General features: G+C 33.3%; 1 protein-coding gene across 2 annotated transcripts in view; it reads right to left on the bottom strand.

The window, feature by feature from the left end:
* LOC145674393 (nucleolar protein 58-like) overlaps positions 1–4632 on the bottom strand; it is a 137227-nt gene extending 132595 nt beyond the window's left edge. The window contains exon 1 of one of the 2 annotated variants that reach the window (XM_081744387.1): positions 4431–4632. In XM_081744387.1, the coding sequence (XP_081600513.1) occupies positions 4431–4475 (45 nt within the window). In that variant the 5' untranslated portion in view covers positions 4476–4632. The remainder of the gene's footprint in view (positions 1–4430) is intronic. The other variant, XM_081744385.1, reaches the window with a different exon arrangement.
* Between the last annotated feature and the right edge of the window lie 11744 nt (positions 4633–16376).

Below are 16376 nucleotides of genomic sequence, written 5' to 3'. Positions count from 1 at the left end.
ACAGTTATATTAACAAGTATGTCAAGATCGTACGTTGGATTAATAAGTACAACTTATTTTTATCAGGAGTCCTTCGTGAGTCGGCAGACTCATCGCATTTGTGGCCAATTAGTTCCGATTTCGAGTCCAAATGGAGAACAATTTCCCTCGGATGTAAGTCGAGAAGCGGTTTGGCTTCTGCTTTAAGCTTATGTGACCCCTTCCACCATAACCTGGTTGTTGCATAATAACACTTAAGCGAAGCAAACTTATTCCTATCTACATGTAACATGAATACATAGAGCAAATTAAACCACAAAAAAAAGTTGTTTTTTTGTTTATTAAAAAAAAAAACATGTTTTTTGCCAACCTCGCTTTGCATGAAAATACATGTTTACAAGGAACAAATTTCTGCAGGCGACAGAATTAAATACAAAGGCTGGTATGGATAAAAGTGAGATTTTGTTCTTTACTCAAGATTTTGAGATTAACTTCAAGGTTGTATACATAAAATGCAAGATAATGTGACGTCATTTGAGTTTAATCTCAGACACTTGAGACAATGCTCGGAACTTCTGAATCACACTGTGACTTCTCACTTTTCGTATGCATAAAGTTAATATAATTTCAACTAGCTGAGATCAGTCTACAAATTTTGTGAACTACCTCAGTACCTATTTCACTTGTCTCTCAGTGTGTGACAGTGGATCAAAATGGCTGAATTTATGGATGTGGAGCCAAGAGGAAAAGTATGAAATGAAATCTTTGAGTTTTACGTCCCACGGTTATGCCGGTTAGGCTAAAGGAGACGGTGATTATGAGAAATGAATGAAATGGTGGAATGAAGAAAGTGGGAGGAAACGGGAGAACCCCGAGAAAACCCACGCACACGGTGTTTGTCCACCACAAAGTTCACTTGGCGGGAGCCAAGAAGAAAAGTGTACAAAGTTCGGAGAGTCCATATAGGTTTGAAAAACAAAGTGTATAATGGCTGGCATAGCATTTTCTGGGGAATTTACTGGAAACCAGATGTGGGGCTCTGAATGATGAGAAGATGCAAGTTTTCTTGCGTTATATTGGGGTCGCTGACTTTCAAACCGGCGTTGCAGAAGATGTTGGCGTTCATCAATCCACAGTATCAACAACTATATGGGAAATTATGGCAAAAATTAAGCGGAAAGATTAACAATTGATATTTTCCCTCAACCGCTTCAGAATGCGAAAATTGTATGACGTGAAAAATACACGTTTCCCGACGCTATAGAGATAGTGGACTGCACTATCTCAACAAACGAGCTGAACATGGGGGATGAATATATTAATAGAAAAGGAAGTGCAAGCATTAAAACCTATCACGTTGCACTCTCAATGGTAAATAATAAATACAAAATATATTGAAAATTTTTATCATCCCCGGTAACCCGTAACACGGTTGCATGAGTTAGTACTTCCGTTTTGTTTCCCATTTTTTTTTTTTTTTTTTTTTTAACAATATAAAATGGCTACTCAAACTTGAAACAGTATTGTGGCCCTGTAGTGCTAAGAAGTTGTTCGCCACTGTTTTATATTGCTGGAACACTAAAACGAAAGCAGCCGTAATTTAATCCAACTACAAAACAGAAAACTAAATTCTGTGCTGGATAAATTACGCTACTGATTTTAATTTTACTGACATGTTTGAACTCGCTGCACACCTGTGAATTCCTTGTTTAGAGAAGGGAAGGAAATAAACATTTCCGCCTTCATTACGTCACTTCTGTATGAAACGTCAAAGCCAACTTCACATGAGACGGAACTGCATGTCACAGTGAGAACAATCTCATTCTTATTCGTTCTTTTTATGCATACGAATTACGAGTAAGAACTCACTTGTACATTAATCTCGTTCGAGATGTGAGATTATACTCACTAGTAATTATTTTTATGCATATCACCCAAAGTAATACAGCTGTCTAGCTGTATATTAGGTTTACAACCAGGGTTGGCAAAAACCATGGGTTTTATTGAAAAAAAAAAAGTTTTTGTTTAATTTTTTTTTTTCTATTTGCTCTATGTATTTATATCACATATGGAAAGAAATAAGTTTGTTTCGCCTTGGTGTTATTATGCAACAAACGGGTTATGCTGAAAGGGGTCACAAACTTAAAGCGCAATCCAAACAGTTTCTCGACTTATATCCGAAAGAAATTATCCTCCATTTGAACTCGAAACTGGGACTAATTGGCTACAAATGCGATACGTCTGCCAACTCACTCACGAAGGACTTTTGATAAAAATACATTGTACTGATCTTACATACTTGTTAATATAGTTGTCTAATTGCCAAGAGTCATTACATAAGGACAAAAAGATAAACAATTGCACAAGTGAAACCATTACACAGAATTATATATGGACAATTTCAAAATATTGCAGAGTACAGAAGAACTAATTCTGTCCAAGTTAGTTCACTATGATACTTATTAGTCCAAGTTAAAGAAATACAACGACTTAATTCACATATCGGTAAGAAAAGTGAATAAAGATACGAATTATTTGAGTCCACTTTGGCTATGACCCATTTATACATATACCAAAGATACTTCTGATTTCAATAAATGCCTCTCGTCGAGTTTGTATGACCCATACCCCTCAAAAAAGTACGGCCTTTCAATGCATTTTATCAATAGTAAACTAAACATTATTAAAACGAAACAATATTTAGAATTTTTCTTTGATTGCAGTTGCATAACAATAACAAACTATAAAAAAATCACAAAAGGAACATTCATAAACTTATTTTTTTTTAAAAAAAAAAAGTTGCTTTTGTAGTATAATCTCTGAGTAATGAATGGGGAATTTAGGTCTGAATATAGTACGAATATTATACGGGAGTGAAACGTGATAACCCACAAACGTGTGTTCATTAAGATTTTACGAACATTTTTCGTTTTTGGTTTAAACCAGTTGGATTTTTTGAAAAAAAAAAAAAAAAAAAAAAAAAGCTGGTTTAAACCAGCCAACCCTGTATACAAGTGTAGGGTTAGTAGTGTAAAATCATATTACAAGTTCTTTACGACGGATGAAATAAGTGAGTGTATATCAAATATGACACTATCAGATACTATTTTCTACCGGCGGTGTATTTCTGTAGTGTACAGAAGCTATAATTTTGTTCACAAATGGAGCGTTACTAGTACAAACCATGACAGTGCAGTGCTATTGTATCACTGCTAAAACAAACTTCTTTCTACTATCCTCACTTGCACGCATACTACCATTATTAACACGTCTGCTTAATTCGGACGCACCCCTGCACGGGCCACACCTTGCTCTGACTCGGTTAGATAGTATTCAAGCTTTTTAGTGGCCACCTAGCACAGGTTGGTTTGTTTTTTGCACTGTAGCTCTTATGCCGTATTTATACGAAAATCGTAAAAGAATTGTAACTTTACGAAAATTGCTTCTGGTGTTCCCTTTGAATTTTATCTATGCCAAGTGAGATATTTTTTATGTCGCCCGTTGGAAAACTTTTAGGAGCCAATAAGAAGGAAATTAGTGAAAGAATTACAATTCTTCAACCATTCTTTCTAGTGGTGCGCCAAAAGTACGACTCATTTATCCTTTTTTTTTTTCTTACATACTTTTGATCCCCTCATCCAAACATAACCCCTTAACTCCCGCCCCTTAGCCACACGCCAACCTTTGTTTATTGACTCATATTTTCCACCGGAAAATAAAATAAAATAAAAAAAAAACTGACGTAAGCATAACAAGGCAAATGGGTATAGTCAACAAAATAAGATTTATAATCTATTTACAATTTGATAAGAAAAAATTAAAAAAAATAAACGCGGAACAAAATCATTCATCCAAAAATGTTGGTGGTAACCATCAAGTACACGCAATGTTTAAAGTTTTTAAGTTCACAGAATTGTTACAGTATTTAGTCATTTCTGAATTGTATTCGGGAATTAAATTGCTATTTTAATCTACCGTAACTCATCCCTTGCATCTGAATATGCACAGACAAGGCAAGCTGGTCAAGAATATAGCTGTAAAGTTAGGTGTAATTTTATAAAACGTGATGTTTGACAGCACGAATATTTCACTTGTACTGGATCTTAGTGGCAAAATTAGTAGTACGTAACAGGTTCATGAGGTATTCCGATGAAATGTTGGTGCAGCTTTATTATACGAATCCACAGATTGTAAAATGTACCGAAATATTTGGGAAAGTCGATCTATTTGCCCATTTTAAGTCGAGAACAGAACCCAACAAACCTCTGCGAGACGTCTAAGCCGTTCTTACTACTACTATTACTTACACTATGGATCCATATAGTAAAACTGCACGGAAATGTTTATATATTTGCGTAAATATATAAGAATACAAAATCATATCAACACTTAAGCCTCCAGAATACAGGTTAGGCTTATCCCTGAATGTAAATTTTCGATAGACATATTACCTTAAAAATGGCATAGCCAGCCGGAGTTTCAAACAACACCAACATGTTTTCTTCGTATTATTCACCGTAACGTTAAAATATAACACATATTAGACACACAGATAGTTTTTCAGGTACTTAAACACAAATTTCAAATTATCTTCACCCGGTACACATATTCACCACGCGGTACAGCATGAACTTAAACATGGTTTGAGAGCGCATGCGCAATATAGCAGCCTAAAGCAGACACGTTGAATACATATCCAAATTAACACATTACTCCATCGAATTCAATACGGGCAGCGACCAAAACAAACGTTGAATGATAAATTGAACGGCGCATAACAAGGCAATCTACAGCGTATATTAAGGAAGATACTTCCTTAATCTATGCTATAACTCTACGAGGGTCGTCACTGCGTATCGATATTTACAAAATTTGAGAAACGTAACACAATGCACTGCATGGAGGAAGCAATTACGACTACTATAGTGAAACCCCTCAGAAGAGAACATTAACTTTTTTTTTATGAATAGGCAGATAAATTTATGTAAAATTGAAACTCACACTCTTTTGTTGCGCCTGCCGATACCCTACTTAGTACATTTACTTCGATAAGGCGATTTACTCAGTCTTTTGGGCGATTTACTTAGATAATGCTCATGAAAACGTAGTACAAGCATACCGAATTTCAAGTTTTTTTTTTTTTTTATTCCAATTCCAAGTATTTAAAATATGAGATTATAGATAGGAGACAGGGGTTCAATTCCCGACGTGAGATCATATGGTTCGGATTCCACGTTAATCAGTAGGTCCACGTCTCATATAGCCTCGCTGCTAAAGGGAACGTTAAACTCAAAATCAACTCAACTCAACTCATGAGATTATAGGTCCAAAGAAACACCCATTTAAATAACATGAAAAATTTCTTCATCGCACCTTTGGATCCCCTAAAACTTAAAAATATTAACTTTTGGCATTTTTTTCTGTCAGTTACTCCCAAAAAGCTACAATCCTGTCAAATTTAATCATTGTAACCCTACAGGAAGTGACCAATAATTTTGGGGTGTAAAAGGTGTTCTATATAAATAACATGGAGAGGAGTTTTCAGTTCCGCATAAAACCACATCATAGTTGGAAATTTTTATTGTTAGTGATTTACTTAGGTAATGCTAACGAAAGCGTACAAGCATAACGAATTTCAAGTTTTCATTCCAATTCGAAGTACCTAAAAGATATTGTAAGTCCAAAAGTAGACCCGCTTAAATAACATGCGTTAAAAATATTCACTTTTTTGCAATTTTTGTGTTGTTAGTCTTGGAAAGCTACAATCATGCCAAATTTCAACTTTCCACGACAACCTGATGTACCCTTTTATATGTCAATTCATGTAGTTTTATATATATATATCGGGTTTCTAAAAAAAGGCGCCCACGGACAACAGAGCATCATTCTACAACTCAAAATAAAGCAAAAAATACATATATTTGTACCTTTCGAGTCCTCGTCTGGAGAGACATATTTCACTATCTTGCAACTTTGCAAATAAAGAACCATAGATTAGATCTACCAATCTATCTAATAGTTATCGATTCTTTCCAGATGGCAGCTAAATTGCTTTTATAAATTGCAAGGATGTTATAAAATAGAGGATCTGCCCACACAACAAAATCGTGAAGCCATACGTCACTGCTTCGCCACACCCAATCTGCCCACTCCGCGCCACTAAGATCGCAATGTTTCGAGCCAACAATCATGGCGGAAACGAGAGTAGCCAATCAGACGTGTCGGCTCGGACGGTGCTCAGTTTTTTTTTTTTTTTTTTTGGCTTCATTGAGTTCATATGATGAAGATACGTATGGGCAGATCCTCTATTTTATAACATCCTTGATAAATTGACACTAGCATCACTTATTAGTGTAGTAATATATTTACCTGTTTGCTATATTCGTAGAGTAATGCTAATTGTTCCAAGTTAATCTGCGACGTTGCCAGATTTTTAAATTTCGATTCCCCATAGAGACTGAAGGAAGCCCCGGAGGGCATACCATCATATAACATTTTCGTTTTAGTTTGGCCTGTAGAATAGTGCTCTTCTGTCCGTGGGCGCCCTTTTTTTAGAACACCCGAGTAAAACTGCACTATAATAATTTGCTCTCTACCACCTACGTTGAAGCAAAGTCACTCTTTCCCTAAAAGTTTTAATTTGGTTGATTTTGGCAGAGTACATTATGTTCTTCTAATTTACGATTACAGAGATAGACTTAAATTGTTACTGTACTAGTTACTGAACCTTCTCATTGTAAATAATTCTTAATTATTTCAGACACAAATTGTACAAATGCCGAATCAGATTTATTAAGAACAATTTGCTAACAAATCAGCTTCGCATTAACAGAGCTAACTAATATTGACTACCACTTTAATCTCCTATTTAATGCAATATAACTTAAACCACTACTTCCTTCGACTTTATTTCTCTAATGCAATCGAAAGTGGTAGAAATATACGACGACTTCCGGTTCAATAAATATTCCCATAGAGCGATAACGGTAATGGGAGGCTGCACACTATATTTTATATGACTTCAGTATCTAAATTATAGATTTCTTCTCAACCAAAAGTAGCGAGATATTGTAAATCTTTTTGTTCAATATTGATTCATATATGGTAATAATTGTAAGACATATCAAGAAATTCTCTTTGATATCAGTTGAGGGTCAGATGAATAGTTTCCATCTCTCACATTGTGCTTCTATTGTAGCCAGAAGGTTCAATTTTGTTCATAAATCTATTTCAATAGTGAATTCGCATAGTCAGGAAGCATACTGTGGTTTCACGACTGTGTAAAAAAAAAAAAAAAAAAAACCGTTTAAAATTGTTAGTAAGACTATCCATGGCTTTGGATTCATTATTTTAACAAAAGAAAAGAAACACTGACCAAAGCTTAAAACCCACTGTATTTTAAATTATAATTTGTAACGATTTCGATTATCTAACGTATCCTTCTTCAGACACTATTCAAATAGAAGAAAAAAGAAATAAAGTATAACAATGATTATATATATGTCTGTATTTTTATATATTGTCGATAGTGTCTGAAGAAGGATATGTCAGATATCCGAAACCGTTACAAATTATAATTTAAAATAAAGTGGGTTTTAAGCTTTGGTCAGTGTTTCTTTTCTTTTGTTAAAATTGTTATTCACGCTAAGTTAGTTTTCACGTTATCGTTCTTAAAGAAATTATAATGGTACAATTGAAGTTGTATTATGCCATTTTCGATGAAAAATAATATCTCTCCCAAAAAAGTCTCTTGGGAGCGGTTCTAGGAAGATTTGGTGTAAGAAATATCGGTGCACGAAGATTCAGTGTAAGAAAACTCGGTGCATGAAAAATCGGTGTTTAGAAAATTTGAGGTAGGGAAAACTCAGTGTGGGGAAAGTCACATGTAAGATGGATTTGGTGTTTAGAAAATTTGAGGTACGGAAAACTCGGTGTGGGGAAAGTCACGTGTAAGATGGATTCGGTGTAATACATATTGCATATTATCATTTACGTTAACTTATAAAACTTTATGTTGTGAAGAAGAAAACACCATAAAATGCACCGAATAAAATGTCATTACGTATTTCAAGGAAAAAGTATATTTTTGCATTGGGTCCAATATCTCTTGCATGTATTTTGTGGGGGATTACTATAATTTGTTTCCATCACACAGTCAATCTGACACTTTTTATTTAAAATAAACAATCACAACTATAAGTTCAGAGAATAATTATAGAGACGGAATTTATAGAAACAATTAAAAATACCTTTCATATAGTACACCATAGAACATATATGCATACTTAAAATGCAAAAATATATTGATCAAAAGTCTTAGTGGTATGGGCAATATAAAATGGGATCATTTTATCACAATAGTTGTAGAAACAGTATTGAGATAATAAGGAACAAAGGCTAAAATAATAAATAAAAATAGCATGTTCAGTAACATATTAACTATGTCTTAAAACACCTACAATATACACTATACATAACATATACTTAACTAATGCGAGATTCAGAATTATTTGTCAAAATGACAAATTGTAGGCTCAAATATTGAACAATGTTCCAAATTTCATAAGTGGTTCCAAGCAACTGCAATCTGGAAGTAGTGCATTTGTATTTCTTCTTACCATTATGGAAGTAACCTACATGTAACCGTTCAATTTGGAAGGTCGCTAACGCCTGCTCCCTTTGCAGGACAACCAGCAATCTCCATATTGGTGGACAGCAGACACCAAGGTGAGCGATGCCGAAACACGATGCCAAGAGCATTGTTTGTTTTTGGAAAACTTCTGATTGCAGAAACATTAAATGTCGATTGGTAGCGATGGTCGCCTCGCTAAATCACACGGATGGACGTCAAAAAATTATTTCTCGTCATGTAAGGGTCATGAAATGTTAAAATCTGTCGAAATTTGGAATTCGAATTATTTCACGATCACCTTTTCTTAAAATTCCTTATAGTAGTCAGTAGAAGTACATTCTACACAAAGTTTGAAGTTAAATCTAATACGCTCCTTTATCCTCAAAGTTCAGTTTCCAACGGATCCTACGGTCTACTAGAATATTTTTTCTTTACACCGAGCATTCACCACACCGAGTATTCCGTACACTAAATTTTCCGTGCACCGAATTTTCTTACACCAAGTTTTCCACACTGAATCTTGCTGCCCCCCGTGGGCGTAACCAAAGAACTACAACTCGCCTGTGGGAACTCTGTTCTACGCTAAGTTTTGCTAGTAGGCCTACCCAAGGAGTGAAGAATGAAAATTTATTTTGGAAATACAACCAGGCACTCTTCCAGAAAATTTTGTTCACAGAAAAATGTGAGAAAGCTCCAATTGGACTACTAAATAGAGTTCCCGGGAAAGGAGTGAAATAAATTCAATTACATTACCTCTGTGAGAGAGGGCGGTTGGCCTTCACTGGGAGGGTTTGACCCAGTGTTCATAGTTTGAAGGAAATTTCCCTAATCTAGGGAAATTTCATACGTAAATTTAGCGAAAAGGGAAAACGGGAATTTTTCGATAAAAAGTGAAAAATCCAGGGAAATTCTCGCTTCGACTGATTGACCAATATATTAAATAAATGCTTAAACTTCTCTTTGTCCTTCAGAATAAACCAAAAAAATAGCAATAGTTTGTGTATGTTTCGTGTTTATATAGGTGTGTGTGTGTATTCCTTCAAAGTATTAAGATTTAAACCAGTTGTTTGTTGGCTGGGTGGATTCGTGTGTATTTTTGTTTAAAAAAGTAAAGAAAAAAGTAAAAAAGTAGAAGCAGAAAGCAAATAAAACAAATGTAGTTGGCATTTCCTTTCATGTAGCTAAATTAATCTTATCACATAATTTCTATCATAGGAATTTAACTCTCAACAAACTAGGGAAAATTTGATAAGAAAAGGGAAAATTTTGTGTCAGTCGAGGGAAATTTTCTTAAGAAAACCTACTAACACTGGTTTGACCTCTCTGGAATTGTGTCTGAAAACAATACTAAGTTTTCATACAATAAGATACATATACACAAGCCACCGGGGAACGGCAATCATGGAGTGTTGACACACTATTAGTGTTACAAATACTTTAAAAAAACTTTGAAAATTGTTTTGTTCAAAACTAATACTAGTATGAAGATACGAAGTGCTCACACATTCAAAAAGTTCTAAACATATGCAACTGCCAAGATGGAGTAAATGTTTTAGTTTAGCTTGAAAGGCAGAATCTTTCTTGCTTGACTGTACGCAAGGATGTCTATCTTAACTATGATTTATTGATAGCATCACACTTCATGTAACATAGAATCCAGAATATCATCTTCACTTGTATGATCATCATAAAAATGTGCTTAAATTTATATTTTTCTATCTTCAGGTATATAAAGGATATACTTGCACTGTACACTTACATCTGCACTCTTGTGGACTCAAGATTTCATATACAGTAGAGGGGTGAATCATTAAATTAATAACCAAAAAGTTTTTAATTGCAATTTCGTTTACCGATTACTTTCAAAAGCGTTAAATTATTAATTGAATAATTTGTAAACCATAGTTCCATTAATCCAACACTAGAAACTATATCCGAAAATTCTAAATCATAACCGAACAGTTTCCAAACAGATTCTTTAAAATTAGAATTGTGAATTTTAATTTTATAAAAAAAAATCTTATATTTATAAGAGTGGGCTAAAAGCAGCCTTACACTTAGTAGGCATGCACTGTACAATACATTTATATGTACTTGTTACAATAATATTTATTCAATAGTGTTCGTGTAGGTCAATATTAATTTAACACGCAATTAACCTTTTTTAAACACATTTTATTATCGTACTCAAATTGACCTACTTCAACATCGTAACATGCTTTGAACCTTTCCATAACATTATAATACATAGTACAAGACAAAACCTTATCTGTATCAATTTCAATAAATAGTTCTGAGATGTACGTTTTAAAGTCATACATTGTGTGGGAACTTCTCTTGTAAAACTTGGTCTTTACTACATTCCAAAATAAATTCACTGGTGTTAGATTAGCTGAGACTGGTGGAAATTCAATGGTGCACCTTCTTCCGAACCATCTGTGTGGGAAGGGTTGGTTAATGGGAAGGTGCCCTATCATGGTGAAAGAATGGGATGGTTATCTGTGGTGCTAATTGTGCCATTACGACGTCACGGAGCATTTCTAGATAATTCGCCCCATCCAAAATTACATAAAAGAAAATTAGTCCAACAACACTTCGCTGGACAATGCTCCCACATTGAGATGCCAGCCTGATTCAGTTGAAAAATGATGGTAACATGAAGATTGTCATCAGCAACATCATATATATACACAGTAGTTTAACGTCCCACAGATATGTTGTTCAAGTTGAAGGAGACAGATAGTTAAGGAAAGTGAATGATTGTTACATTAAATTTTTGTGCACTGGGACCATGAACACTGAATGTACACACGCTAGCTACTAGGCCAATGGGAAGAGCCCCAATACAAGCAGTTATGCCTGTTGACCTAACTTGGCAATTTGAAGCAAGCTTCATCTGACTAGTTTATATTATCCAGAAGGTCGCTCCAAGCAGATTTAATGACGCATCAGTTGACAGAAATGCAATCGGCGATCGGCGTTGTCAAAATTAAAACCGACATATCATGAAATAGCTTAATAATATTTCTAAAACGTAGATAAAGGATACATAATACTGATTTGGAAAAATTGTATCTAAAATGTGAAACAAGTGTAAGTCTATTTTTAGCCCACTGGGAATATAAAATCTTGGTTCTGAATTTTTAAAGAACGGAAGTACGAATTCTAGTAATAGAAATTGTTCATTCTTGAAGAAACTGGATCGAACCAATGTTTAATTAAACCTTGGTTGAAAGTTGTAAAAAATGTTTAGCTCCCTATATGAGTCCCTCGTTTTCGGATCATTTATAATGTTAGACAAAATCATTATTTGAGACAAAAATGTTTGACGTATAATTATTTTAAAAGCATATCTAGATTTTAATTTATTAGTTTCAAAGATGTATATCGCTTTAAAAAGCTGTTAAAAGGATGTAGATTTAACTTCGGAAAATTAAAAAGAAAAATTATTTATTAAAAGTCGTAATTTTAAATTGAAAAATATGAAAGCTGAATTGTTTTCTTAAAAGCCGTCACTTGAAATTGAAAATGTGGAAACTTGTAATTATACCTAATTCCTTTTTTCTTAAAAGATATAGAAGAAGAAAAAATTCGAAAAGAAAATATTTAAGAGAGTAAAATTTCTAGGTTTAAAGTGAAAAACTATTTTGGAAGAAAGAGTATAAAATTTTCAAAGCGTATAGTTCCAAAAGCTTCCACTTACCATGATCCTACCACAGTTTCACTTTGTATTTCCAGACTAGACAATTTTTAGCTTCAAAAAGCGCTGAGAAAGTAACACATTAATACGAATTTGAAAATTTCCAGATTTGGAAGTTCAGTCCAAATTAACACATTATCAAAAACAAGAACTAAGGAAAATGAGAATTTTCAGTTTTCGCACTGTTACAAATGGTGTCGTCCTACTTGCGACAGTTCTATTAGCGACAGGAACTGTTAACTGTCCTATGAGCGACCGATTTGATCTGTTAACTGCCCTATGAGTCACCAATTCGTTCATACTAAGATAATGGAAGAAGATAAGGTTCTCTCTTCTTTAACATGTTTCATGCTAATGTGATTTAAAACCTAACAAAATGTACTATGAAAAATTTCGCTCCACCTGAATTTAATACGTGAGAATGCTCTCATTACATTAACAATCTTTTATACATTCTTCCTAATATTATATTTTTGAATTAATTTATATGAATACACTGACTATATCAATGGGAAAACTAACTAAATATTTAGAGTAGCTCCACCTTTGTCTATGATTCTAATATAATTAAACATTTCATGTTAAAATGATACGGAGCATAAGTTTAGATTGAATATGTTTATGGCATAAGAAAGAAATCAGAAAGAGGTAGGGGCGCCCGAAGAAAATTTGCTAGGGAGGGGCATCTCTATGGCTGCTATATCACGTCTGGTATATCTGGTATTTAATATACGTGGTTTGCTATATTACGTATACATTTTCGTGAGCCAGGGGGCGTCCCTCCCTTCTCTTCGGGCGCCCATGGAAAGAGGGTATTCACCACTTGAGGATATCAAAGAAATCTAAAAACACGGTGTATTCGAAGAAATTATTACACAAGTTACAAATTTCTCGCAGGACTTAACAGTTCGTTTAGTTATAAGGTACTATTTCAGATTTCTACACGACAAGCTTTTATGTATAAGTCAAAACAAGGGAGGAAGGCAAATTAAGCAATTAGTTTACGTTTTAGTAGCTTACAATAGGGAATAAGGTAGTTTAAAGAGTTTGTTTACCTTTTGGATTGTTTAGAGTGAACTGCATTGTAATTGGTAGAATTGGCTGAGAATAGCCAATCAGATGTAAGGGATCTCAAAAGCTGTCTTTTGTCATTGACATTTTTTTTTTCATTTTATTCACGGCGAAACTGTTACACGTTTTAAGTTTTTGAAAATATAATATATTACTGGGCTTAGTGAGTAATTAGATTTGAATCAAATTAAGTACAGAAAACAGAGCTTTTGAAGAAAGGGGATATTACAACTGGATTTTCAATAATTACATAGGAATATATTTTTAATGGAAATATCCCTGTTGTCTCGTTAAGTTATTTGATATGTTTTATGTCAAATCTAACTCAAAATTAAAATAAGTTTTATTTGCACTCACAGTAGAGGAAAAACATATTTGACGAACAGTATCACTGGCACGTACACATTTCATACCAAGGTTGTTCGGACGCTAATAACGCCAGAGGCAAACATATTTTATTAGAGAGAATCATATCATCTTCCATCATCTGAATGTAAATGAATCGGTCGCTCATGGGATAGATAACAGTTCTTGTCGCTAATAGAACTGTCGCTTCTAGAACTAATTTGCTACAAATTATAATACTTTACATTTTGGATTTGGAAGAAAAAAAATTTTATGGCCAAAATTGTAAGAAAATATATAAAGTTTCGAAACAAGCAAGAACAAAAATGTTGACAGCAATGGAAGAAATTAGTTTTGTTGCGATTTAACAAGAATGAAGTCAAATCGCATAATATTAATTTCTGAAACAAAATTTGAATTAAAAAGGTGGTGTAGTTATAATAAAAAAATTGACAAAGTTTGAAGATTTGAAAAGTTCGTTGAAATTTCAACACTTGAATTTGTCAGAATGAAATTAAAAGATGTGATAGGATATAAACAGTAAAAGGAAGATTATACTGTCTGATCATATTTTCGTAATGGTTGCATGGATTTTACCGTATTTGAGTCAAATACACTAATTGCAATATTGCAAAAAATGAGGTTAAAGTTTTTGTAAAAGTTAAGAGGCTCTTCATCAAATTAAGAATCGTAAAAAAATTGACGTCATAAGAAATATGAGAATTTATGAGCTAGAGGATGAAGAATGTACTAACTCAAAAGTGAAGATTACCAATGAGAGAAAATATCGAAGAAAAGGCCATTCCAGCGTTAGTGTAACAGAAACAGAAGTATCTATCAATTTGCTTAAGATGACACAGACTTCCAAATTCATATGACACTTTACCGTATGAATACTCTCCTGAAAAAAAAAAAAAAAAAAAAAAAAAAATAGAATAGAAAGTAATGTATTTTTGTATAAATACCATCTTGTAAGAAACAATACTCGTAGTTGTAAACATGGATATGAATGGAAAAATCTCTTTACTTTTATTTTCGCAGAACCCAAGTGCATGTGTAAAAATATATTTTGTAAAACTATTACTTTGTAATTTATCAAACATGGTCAACATAATGTTTGGTAATGTTTATTGGTACTATGAAAAATGGCAAAATACGTACACTGATATTCCACTTAAAAGTGCAATTTAATGAAAGACTGAATCGAACAAAATACTTTCTACCTGAAGATGGACTTCATCTTATTGTCATTGATGATCATATGTGTGAAATGAATATTGATATAGCAGACTTCTTTACAAAAGGGTCTCATCATAGAAACCTTAGTGTAATATTCATTACGAAAATATATTTCATCAAGGAAAAGGAAGCAGAGAAATTAGTTTTAAATGTTCTTATCTTGTTCTAATTAAAAGTGTAAGGAATAAATCACAAATTAAACACGAGTTATCAAATGAAACCTGAGGATCCATTATTTCTTGTAGAAAGTTATATCGACGTAACAAAGTCACCACATCGTAATCTATTTATTGATTTAAAACAAGAAACATTTTACGAAATTCGCTTTCAAAGAAATATATTTCTTGATGTTTATCATTACGTTTATGTATCAATCAAGTAAAAAAGAAAAAAAAATAAGTTTATTATGTGAGTTTTAAATGCGCACTTGACGTGAGAGATCCGGGTTCGATTTTCGGCGGCGATCCAAGTTAAGCTGTAGGTCTCGCTGAACAGGACACGAAACTTACATCCAATACAATAATGTGAGTTTTCATTAATATACGTTTTTTTTTTTTTTTTTTTTACTTTATCATTGTCTCCAAGAGTGAAACACGGTCTCCTTCATCCACCATATTTAAAAAAACATCACTCATGTACACACAGTTTTTTTTCTTTTTGCAAATAAAACATTCACTACACTTTTATTGTTTACAGGAATAACATACTATGTTTACACTATTATTTCAGAAATTAGTTTTTCTCCTTTCAAAGGTCTTTTAATTTTTTTTCTTTTTTTTTTCTTAAAGCAGAATTTCACTTCATCAATACTATCTAAATATTCTGTATCAGTTTCCCCACCACCAAGATTATGGTTATGCATGATCATACAGTTGATTCCGAATTTGACCAATTAATTTGTCTTTACAAAAAGCTTTCATTTCTAATTTCAATTTAAAGACCAGCGCCATCAGTAACATGTAAATTTGAAAGATCCATGCTCATTGAATCTACGAGAGTGATTCAAATGAAAACCTTAAAAGTGCTGTATTATAATAATTAGAAATATATATATATATATATATATATATATATATATATATATATATATATATATATATATATATATATATATAAATATATAAATATATATATATATACCTATCATTTTTTAACATAGTCTTGACGATCAGTGCAAATATTCCAAAGCTTCGGAAGTGTAGGAATACGACGTTTAAAAAAGGATTTTGGTTGTAACTGTAGCCACTCCTGTACCGCGGTCTTCACCTCATCATCACTTCTCGAATGCCTGCCTCCCAAAGCTTCTTTGGACGACCCAAACACATGAAAGTCACTAGGGTAGAGGTCTGATGAATAAGATGGGTGTGGGAGACATTCAAATTTCAAATCCTCGATATTCTCAACTGTCAA

The sequence above is a fragment of the Thermobia domestica genome, chromosome 17, assembly GCF_964235325.1.
Source record: "Thermobia domestica chromosome 17, izTheDome1.hap1.1, whole genome shotgun sequence".
NCBI classification, from domain to species: Eukaryota; Metazoa; Arthropoda; class Insecta; order Zygentoma; family Lepismatidae; genus Thermobia; species Thermobia domestica.
This window is presented reverse-complemented; position numbering and strand designations above follow the sequence as displayed.